At 46.8% G+C, this 9,673-nt stretch overlaps 1 protein-coding gene across 8 annotated transcripts in view; it reads left to right on the plus strand.

Annotated features, from left to right (window-relative positions):
• The window catches only part of FBLN2 (fibulin 2), a 92,121-nt gene extending 82,716 nt beyond the window's left edge, over nucleotides 1–9,405 (plus strand). For all 8 annotated transcript variants that reach the window (XM_041399509.1, XM_041399518.1, XM_041399515.1 and 5 more), the window contains 6 exons: nucleotides 1,550–1,678; nucleotides 2,232–2,357; nucleotides 2,968–3,084; nucleotides 4,069–4,197; nucleotides 6,390–6,513; nucleotides 7,955–9,405. In XM_041399509.1, the coding sequence (XP_041255443.1) occupies nucleotides 1,550–1,678; nucleotides 2,232–2,357; nucleotides 2,968–3,084; nucleotides 4,069–4,197; nucleotides 6,390–6,513; nucleotides 7,955–8,312 (983 nt within the window). In that variant the 3' untranslated portion in view covers nucleotides 8,313–9,405. The remainder of the gene's footprint in view (nucleotides 1–1,549; nucleotides 1,679–2,231; nucleotides 2,358–2,967; nucleotides 3,085–4,068; nucleotides 4,198–6,389; nucleotides 6,514–7,954) is intronic.
• The last annotated feature ends 268 nt before the right edge of the window (nucleotides 9,406–9,673 follow it).

Here is a 9,673-nt window from a genome sequence, read left to right on the forward strand (position 1 = left end):
TGATTAAAAGAGAACTGGTAACTCAATGTTCCAGCAGAAACCTCAGTTCCTGTCAGGAGTTGCTGCATGGTGAGGGGCATTCCCTGCCATCCCTGACCCCGGTGCCATCAGGGACTGTGTGGGTGCAGCCTCTCCAAGGCTGTTGTTTGATAGAGAACTGCCCAGGAGCCCTCTGAAATGATTCAGTGCTCAAATTTATGGCTTCAAATAGGGCAGTATGGTGAACTTCCAGCCTTAGAGATCCATCCTGATGATTATTACAGATGGGCTTAGAAGCTCTCTGTGATCTCGCTCGGCTCAGCCAGGGGGGGCTGGCTAATAAATGAGGGATGGGAACAGTGAAACAGCCTGGAAAATACAAACTTTAATAACCAAAATAACAAAACATGGTGCAGGTTACAGAGGCTAGATTCCAAAGATCCCTGGGCAGGGCAAATGCAGCCAGGTGTAGGGACACAAGGTCCAATCACAAAGGTGAACTCAGAACCTGACCTTATATGAACTAGACATGGAGCCAACTGGAAGCAAGAACTGGAAACTTGACCAAATATAGGATAGTCCTATTAGCATACTAGTAATTTCTGTGGCCCCACTTTTCCCACTGTGGCCTGGTCAGGTGCCCCTCCTCTCAGTGCCCTGCCTGCCATGGAATGTGGCCAAAGCCCTCTGCAAATGCATCTGAAGCAGGACCCAGCTGGACAAGGTTCCACAATTACATGAACAGGGATTTGGGTTGTGAAAGTAGTTGAAGATGTGAACAATAGGAAAAAATCAGGATCTGTTGGCTTAGTAAGTGGCAGAGCTTGGAATACTTGAAGAAAAACACAATTGTGAGAGTTAATCAGACTTTTTGATGCTTCTTGTCACAGATGGTAAGAGGGATTTGTTAGATGCTGATGAGCTATTTAGTCATGTTGCAAGTCTTGTAAATCAGCCTGTATTGAAAACTCTCATCTTCCTCTGAGGATGTTTGAATGAGATTGGAAATGATGTGTGTGAGTGAAGAAGCAACTAATTTGTTGGTATTGGATTTTGGATGAGAGGCCGTGGGGAGTATCAAAATGGGAGCTGATTGAGAAAAGGAAAAAAATCAACATTGGGAAAGAGCAAAAGGTAGACAGCAGGAGCAGACTGAGAGGGCAGGTGGAGATGAAAATAGCAATTGCTTTAATTGAAGGGATGAGCAGAATTTCTGGCTCGTTCTTGTTTTGCTTTAAATGGCTTGGTGTGACTCATGGAATGGCAGAAATCAGAATGGGGGGTTTAAATGTCATGGTTTGATCAGAACCAAAGTGTGTTTACACTGAAATGCAGAATATACTGGGAGAACCCCATTGCAAGTCCAGTTACCATTTTCACTTTGAAGGTAAGGCTCTGCTTTTCCCAGGTTTGACTCGACTGCCTCTGAGAAAAGCATGGAGGGAGAAGATGGTGGTATTTCTCCTGTCCAGTTTCTAATCCTGCTATTAAATGGACCTTTTTGTGTCTCTTTATAAACACTGGTTTTAAGCAAACTGTACTGATGCTGATGCCTTGTCTGGCTCTGCAGATGTGGACGAGTGCCAGACTGGGGTGCACCGGTGTGGAGAGGGGCAGCTGTGCCACAACCTGCCCGGGGGCTATCGCTGTGACTGCAAGATGGGCTATCAGTACGACGCCTTCAGCCGCAGCTGCATCGGTGCGTGAGGCATGGGAGGGCTGGCAGCTCACCCTGACTGAGCCCTGGACCCCAAAGCAGTGCTCAGCACCACTGCAGTCTGAGTTCTGCAGTGCTCAGCACCACTGCAGTCTGAGTTCTGCAGTGCTCAGCACCACTGCAGTCTGAGTTCTGCAGTGCAGTGCCTCAGAAGAGGATGGCGTCACCTCCAGAGCTGGGCTCTGTCACTCCCAGCTGGGAGTTGGGACCAGGCACCCTTGGCTTGCCTTAACTGCAGGGTTACTTACAGTTTGTCACTTAAACCATCTGCAGAGTCCTTCCCTGTGGGTTATGCTTCTGCTGCTGTGGGAAACCTCTCTGAAGGTTCCAGCACTGTCCTCCCAAGAGCCATGACACAGCACTTTGTCTTTGGTCCCTCCCGTGCAGCAATTAGAGCTCAGGGTCACACAGCCTCGAACCCGAGGTTGCAGCACTTCACGCTCTGCAAACCAATCTCTGACACTTTAAAAAATACCTCCTGCACCTCGTTTGCTCGTGTCCCTCAGCTGATTGTGCGTTTGCTTGTTGCTGGCAGACATAAACGAGTGCTGGAACTACCCCGGGCGCCTGTGCCAGCACACGTGTGAGAACACGCCCGGCTCCTACCACTGCACCTGCTCCTCCGGCTTCCGTCTCTCCTACGATGGCAAGCACTGTGAAGGTACCGGCCTTCTCCTGCATGAGGAAGCAACTGCTGTGGGAATTAGGGGACTTAGGAGGAGGCCTTGAGGTGAAATATAAAGGCAGTAACCTTTGTGTGCTCAGATTTGCAGACAGTCAAACACTGGAGTTGTCAGATGAGTGTCAACAAGTTTCTCCTCTTCCTTGCTTTCTTTCTTTCCCTGTGTACTCTTTGCTTTCCTTTCAGGTGACAGGAGAACAGAACAAAGTTAAAACAGGAAACCATTCAAATTTTGATAAAGATGAAACTTGGTAGTGATAAAACTTACAAAAAACAACTTTGAATTGAATGGAAAATTTTTGAGTTCTCCATGATCTTTTTAGGGCAACAGTTTTGTATTTTAGTGAAGTCTGAAACAAATGTCTGCATGTGTGTGTGTTTCCATTGGCATATGGAGAAATGAAATTCAGGTGCAACAGACATGCTCTGGCTTCCTGGCATTCTGGCTAGGGAGCAGAAAAAATAGGGACAAATTAGTCCTTCCTTAGTCACTGTGACTGGAAGGTAAAGGTTTTCAGGGGCAGGAAAGGGTGGAAGACACTGTTCTGAAGCACTGTGGCCATCTCTGTGGGTTTGTTTTTGGATGCAGATGTGAATGAATGTGATAACAGTCCCTGCAGCCAGGAGTGTGCCAATGTTTATGGTTCCTACCAGTGCTACTGCAGGCAAGGCTTCCAGCTGGCAGAAGATGGGCATTCCTGTAAAGGTAAGGTGCTGCCTCACCAGGTCAGGGGTGTGTGTTTATTCTCTGTAGCAGGAAGAGCTCTCTGACCCTCAGCTGCCCCTGGTGCTGCAGGTGATGGCTGAGGATGGTTGTGAGCTGCAGCTGCCACAGAGGCTGCAAAAGGTCACTCAGCTACTGCACAGTGCAGTTCAGTGGGTGGAGCACACCTGTGGGACTGCACAGCCAGGGAGGTTGTTGTAATGGTTTCATGGGGCCAGAGCTTATGACTGAAGGAATCAGGTGGGAAGATATTCCTGTATTGCATCAGTGAACACCTGCACAGCTGAGTGAAGGTTTGCTCTGACAGCTGCTCATGGTGAATGAGGAGCAGAGTGATCAGAATGGAGAGAGGAAAGGTTTTGGCTCTTTAGCTGAAGTTATCAGCACTGACACACTGGAGAGTCTCTGTTTAAGGAATGATGAAGAAGCCAACACCCTTCCTAGCACAGGGAAGCCTGGCAAAATATCCTAGAAAAATTCATTGCTGAAAGGGTAGTGAGGCCTTGGCACAGGTTGCTCAGAGAGATTTCTTATCCCTGGAGTGTTCAAAGCCAGGTTCAGCCTCGTCTCTTGGAAGGTGTCCCTGCCCATGGCAGGGGGAGGAATGAGCTTTAAGCTCCCTTCCATCCTAAACTGGTCTGTAATTCTATGATTCTCTCAATTACAGAGGCACCAGAGAGACTGAGTGCTTCAAACTCAGACATGCCCCACCCTCATTATTGCTTCCCATGAGTGTGTACTGCTTGCAGCCAGTATTTCTGGGAGCAGGCTGGTGTTCAGCATTTCAGAAAGCATCAAGGCAGTGCCAGACCTCCATGGTTGTGCTCACATTTAGCAATGTATTATAAATGTGTCAGGTGAGAGTTTCCTGGTGTCCTGCAGCTTGCCTTTGCAGATCTGTGTTGTGTTTTTTGTTTTGGTTTGTTTTGTTTTGTTGGCTGGGCTGTGACTGTGTTCTTTGCGCAGATATTGACGAGTGCACACAGAGCGCCGGCATCCTCTGCACCTTCCGCTGCGTCAATGTCCCTGGCAGCTACCAGTGCGCCTGTCCTGAGCAGGGCTACACCATGGCAGCCAACGGCAGGACCTGCAGAGGTAACAGCACCTGAGGACTGGGCCTTTCACACCCTTGCAGTGAGTTCAGCCATTACAGTTGCTCAGTCAAGCCTCCACGGTTTGTGTCAGTCACTGTTCTGAAGTCAGTCTTCGACAAAGTTGCCAAGTATTGGTGTCTGCAAAGTCAGTTTTCCTGTGCTAGAAGAAAGTGCTGTGGCAACTCAGCTGTCAGTGTGAACTAATTGCCTCAGTGAATTCCCCAGGAGCCCACTTCATCCTTCCAACTGAGGCACTTGATGACTCACATGAGCTGTGTGTGCACCTTGGAACAGCACTCAATGGTTGGGGTTTTAGAGGTGCCAGATGTAGAAATCTGTGGCTGCTTTATGAGTTACAGTTTTCTCCTCTGGAAAACTGGGAGATTAAATGTTGGTGGTGTAATTGAAACTTGGCCATCCAGCAGTATCACCTAAGCTTAATCATGCTGGCATTAATGAATGTTAGTGAAATGACAAGAGCCCTCCCCTCACACACCCCTTTTCCTCAGAATTGTGGAGATGTCTTCTGGGAGTCTGGTGGTTTTCATCTGGTGTGCAGCTGTGTGGTTCTGAGCTGAACCCCCCTTTCCAAAGGATGCACTGCTTGTGTAACCTGATGGAGGATCTGATTACCTTTAGTCCTTTGCACATTCCTGCAGTCCTTACACCAACTGCCAGGCATTTCCTGCCCTGGCTCTTTTAGGAACCCTTCACGTAACTTTGGTTTTGTATCTCCTGTGCTTGAATTCTGAGTGCTAATGGCAGTGAATTTTCTCTGTGTAATTCCTGAGCAGCATGAGCATACTTAATCCTGACTGTGGAGCAGTGAAGCGGATGAAATGACAATTAAAATCCTTTATAAACATTTTAAAATATTTTCAGATGTGTTTTTAAGTATGATTGCAGTAATATCCACATGGACTTAAATTCTTACATAAAGTTTACCTTTAGAAAACTGCAGTTCCCCTGGATACATCCACTTTTTTGGAGCTCTGCAGGTCTGTAGGTACAAGTCTGGGCAGATACTGAGGTGTGTCTGAAAATGTGGTCAAAGGAAGCCTGGGTTGCTGTTGGCTCTGTTGTTGGCTTCTCTGTGCAGGGAGATGATGTTGGTTTCCCCCAGCTAATGATCTGGCTCCAGTTGCTCATCATCTGACCAGTTCTGAAGAGTTACTGGTGGAATGTTCCTTGTACCCTGTTTTCAAAAGATGAGTTGTATCTCATGCAGTAGTGGCTCAACATATGGATCTTCTTTGCAGAAACTGCCTGTGGTATTTTGCAGCGCAGCCAAAGTGGTGCAGGGACTGCTTTCATGACAATGATTGCAATATGGAAGAAATTTTCTTTTCACCTACGGGCACTGCTGAGAACCAGCAAGGGATTTACTTGACTTTGATTCTCTCCTATTTCCTATTGTATACTTTCCTTTGCAAGACTTTTAAACCAGCCGGTTCAGTGTGTGAGATCAGTTCTCATCCCGGGGGAATGGAGGGAGTGGAAGGCTATGATTTCCCTCTAAGAGTCTCTGCTCTGTGAGAATTAGCAGAGCTGCAGGGCCCTACGCAGTCCACATGCCTCATCTGTTGGAATTTATTTCATTTTAAAGTCTCTGTGCATTGTCTAGACGTTTGGGAGTACACAGTGTGACTGCGAGGGCTCTGTCAATGCTTCCTGCTCAGGCTGGATCTTTGTCACTGCATCTGGCACTCAGCATTGTCAGGCCCATGGCTTGGGCTTGTGACTATGTGTTATTTCGGTAACCACATTATTCTTTGGGCCATAAAGTGTCTTTGAGATTCTAAGTGCTCTTTATTATGTCTTTTGCAATTATGTCTCATTCTGGGGAGATACTTGTATTTAGGTTTTCTAAACTGTGTGCCTTGTTCTGAAGGGTTGTTCTAAGTTCCCCTCTTTGGCATCTCCTGGATCCTGTAGGACAGCAGTGACCACTTTGCATTTGCTTGCTTTAACTCCACATTCATTTCAGTTGTTCTGCATTAATCCGGAGCTACCTTCATGCACAGATGGATTCTTCTGGCACAGCCCAGCTTTCTTCAGTCTCAAAAAATCAGTGAGAAGATCCTGTTGTCTTTCAGCATGACTTAATTATGGGGTTTGTTTATTCCTGAAAAGTACTAGGAATTAATTCTTACTTTTGAACTTGGAACATCTTTTTCTTGTGTTTCTTCTTAGATGTTGATGAGTGTGCAATAGGAAGCCACAACTGCTCAGCTGCAGAGACTTGCTACAACATCCAGGGCAGCTTCCGCTGCCTGTCCTTCGAGTGCCCTTCCAACTACAGGAAGGTGTCTGACATGTGAGTATGGCCTTGGGGCAGCACCAGAGCCAGCCCAGTGCCCCTGCTGCTGTGTGGCACTTAGTTTGTGGATGGGTGTGGGTGCTCAGAGCTCTGAGAAGCTGCTTTGGCGCCTGGAGCTCATAGACCTTCCCTATGCAGAGTTTGTGTCTGGTTATCCTTCATGCTCCTAAGCCCTAAAGCCTCTGTTTGCCCTCCAGCTGCTGGTGGAACAGCAGAGACCAGAGCCTGCAGCTTTCCTTGCAGCTCTAAAATGCCTCTGTTTATAATTAAATTTTAAAGTACTATCTTCTGTGCTGTTTGTATCAGAGCAGGAGCAGCCAGGCTGCTCAGTGCTCCACTTTGACTGTGGGTTTAGGGCTCCCTGTTTAATACCCACATTGCAGTTCCTTAGGGAGTGTTGAAGGGGAGCAGGATACTGAGCTTGCCAGGCCGCAGGATTCTGGGAATGGCACATCCCCAGCTCCTCAGCAGCTGGGGCTCGGGAGCCCCAAAATCTCCCTACCCATTTCCTGCCTCAGTGGCTGCCAGTGCTTTGGAACCCATACTTAGTTGCTTATGGCTTAAAACATACTTTTCCTGCCTTACAGAACTGAGCAGCTTTGCCAGTTGAGGAGTTTGTTTCCCACTCCCATGTTTTAGGTACCTTTCCAAGGGGTCTCATTGTTATTTTCTTGGAGCAGTGCCCCAGCTCTGCCGGTGATGAGCCCCTAGCTCCCCTTCCTGGCTCTGTGCCGTTCAGCCTGGCTCTGGCTGTTCCTGTGGAGCTTCCCCACACTCTCCCCAGGCTGTGATCTGTGCCTCGGGCTGTGCTGCTCTCAGTTACACACCCAGAGGGGTTCCTGGGCACTGGCAGGGCAGAACAAGCAGCTGCTGATCACACACTGAGGTTTGGGACTGCTCTTGTCCTGATGGGACTATCTGAAAACAGAGGCCAGACAAAATTAAGAGAATAAAAAGCATTTATATTTATTGAAGGGCCTTCAGGTACATTTGGGGCAGATGAAGCCAGCCCCCCCCCCTCACCAGGGGCTACACCCAAAGTGTGTAGTCATGGGTCACGGGTTTTTATACTTTTATAAGTTTGGTCCGTTTGCATATTGGGGGTTAATCTTCCAGTTACAGCTTCAGGTAATGCAGTCATTCACCCCAAGTTTGCTCCCCCCAAACTCACTTCTCTGGAGCCTGAGGCAGTGAGGTGTCCTTGATTGCCAGGCCTGGAGAGGAATTGTTGTGTCTGACCAAAATGGGAAAGCAGTAGTGAACACTCTGTATGGAGTTTAGAGTTATACGCTAAAGAATTGCAGGATTACAAGTGTATGAACAATATAAAATCTAAAATCCTGAGGCATCAGTCTGATCCCTGGCAATGCCCCGAGGTTTTTATGTTTTTCCCTGCTGTTCCCTGGCCCCTGAAGGTGCCTCTCTCCTCTTTCCCCAGGAGGTGTGAGCGCATCAGCTGCTTCAACTTCCTGGAGTGCCAGAACACACCGGTGCGCATCACCTACTACCAGCTCAACTTCCAGACCAACATCGTGGTGCCAGCCCACATCTTCCGCATCGGGCCCTCGCCCGCCTACGCCGGGGACAGCATCGTGCTCACCATCACCAAGGGCAACGAGGAGGGCTTCTTCAGCACGCGCAGGCTCAACGCCTATACAGGCATCGTCTACCTGCAGCGCCAGGTCAAGGAGCCCAAAGACTTCCTGTTGGATGTGGAAATGAAACTCTGGCGGCAGGGAACCTACACCACTTTTCTTGCCAAAATCTACATTTTCATCACGGCTCATGCCTACTGAAGCCTGTGCTGGTGTTGGATTTTATTGGTGCTATGCTCTTTAACTGTTCTACCAAAGCTTAATACCGTTGAACTGGCATTTCATGTATCTAGCCTTTATATTATTTTTCTTTCGTTGCTTTAAACTTTCTTATTGGTTGTGTAAATTAAGTTAATTTTTATCTTTTTATGTTCTTATGCAATTCTGTACATCATCATCTGCCAGCGAACAAAGGAAGGGTTAGAAGGGCAGTACAGACCTTGTGATAAATGCTGGAATCTTTTCTTGGCAATTATTTTTAGGTGTAGTCACTTCTGCAGGGTATTGCACTAGAGAGGGAAGGTGTTCACGTGGGAGTACTGGGAAAAAAACATGGAATGATTTCTCTTTCTGACACAAAGTTCTGGTTTGGCCAGGCCAGTGGCCTCACTGGGGTGTCTCTGCTGAGGTGCTGAGTCCAAGGCAATCCGTGGACACTGATGGGGACCCCACCTCCTGCTCCCAGGTTATTTTCCTCCTTCCACCTTTCATAATATGTTGCCTTAAAATATATATAAATAAAAGGAAACTCCACCAGTGAAAAAGCCTATGGATGAGTCTTGCTTTAGTAGGAATGCTCATCTGCTGAATATTTGCAAGACCAAGGCCTTACCAGAATGTTACACTTTAAGGTAAAAGCTCACATTGCCATTTTTAGTAGTTGTCTTTGAAAGTGTTGGTGTTCCTCTGTTCCTCACTCTATAATATGTAAGTGCAGATTTGAAGCTTTGTAATTCTTAAAGGAATGCCCAAATGGAAATAATGAAATAATAATTACTGCTCCTTATTTTAAAGCTTGGGCATGTCCCTGAGCAATAACTTGCAGTTTTAAATAGACTAAAAAGGGAGTTGCTTCTCTGCTTCAGGAAAATGCCTCCAGTGGTGTTGCCAAATGAAAAATGCCAGTGAAATTGGTGGGTTGTATTTTGCCATTTAGAAAAGAGCACAACCAAAGTTTTGAGCTCGATTTCCTCTAGTTCTTCAGGGAACTGGATGAAGTTGGAGGCGAGATCTGGCAAAGCATAATATAATTGAAGTATTTATTAGAACTCAAAAATTAATATCAGAACTTTTTTGCTGTTTTTTTCTTTTCCTTCCCCAAAAAGCTCCAGTGTTGCAATTTTCTGAGCTTCCTTTGTTTCAGCTGTAATTATTTTGCAAAATGTTTTAAAGGAAAAACATAGCTACAAGCTATGGATGTTTATTTCTCTGCAGTTTAATAATCCTAGAATCCCAGGTTGGATGGGACCTCAAGGATCCAACCTTTTTGGCATAACAATAACCTGTTCTTTTCTACAGTCAATCTTATTTTGGTCGATGTTTACACAAAAAGAAATGGAGAA

Source organism: Onychostruthus taczanowskii, unplaced genomic scaffold, assembly GCF_017590055.1.
Source record: "Onychostruthus taczanowskii isolate IOZ18803 unplaced genomic scaffold, ASM1759005v1 scaffold162, whole genome shotgun sequence".
Taxonomy (NCBI): domain Eukaryota; kingdom Metazoa; phylum Chordata; class Aves; order Passeriformes; family Passeridae; genus Onychostruthus; species Onychostruthus taczanowskii.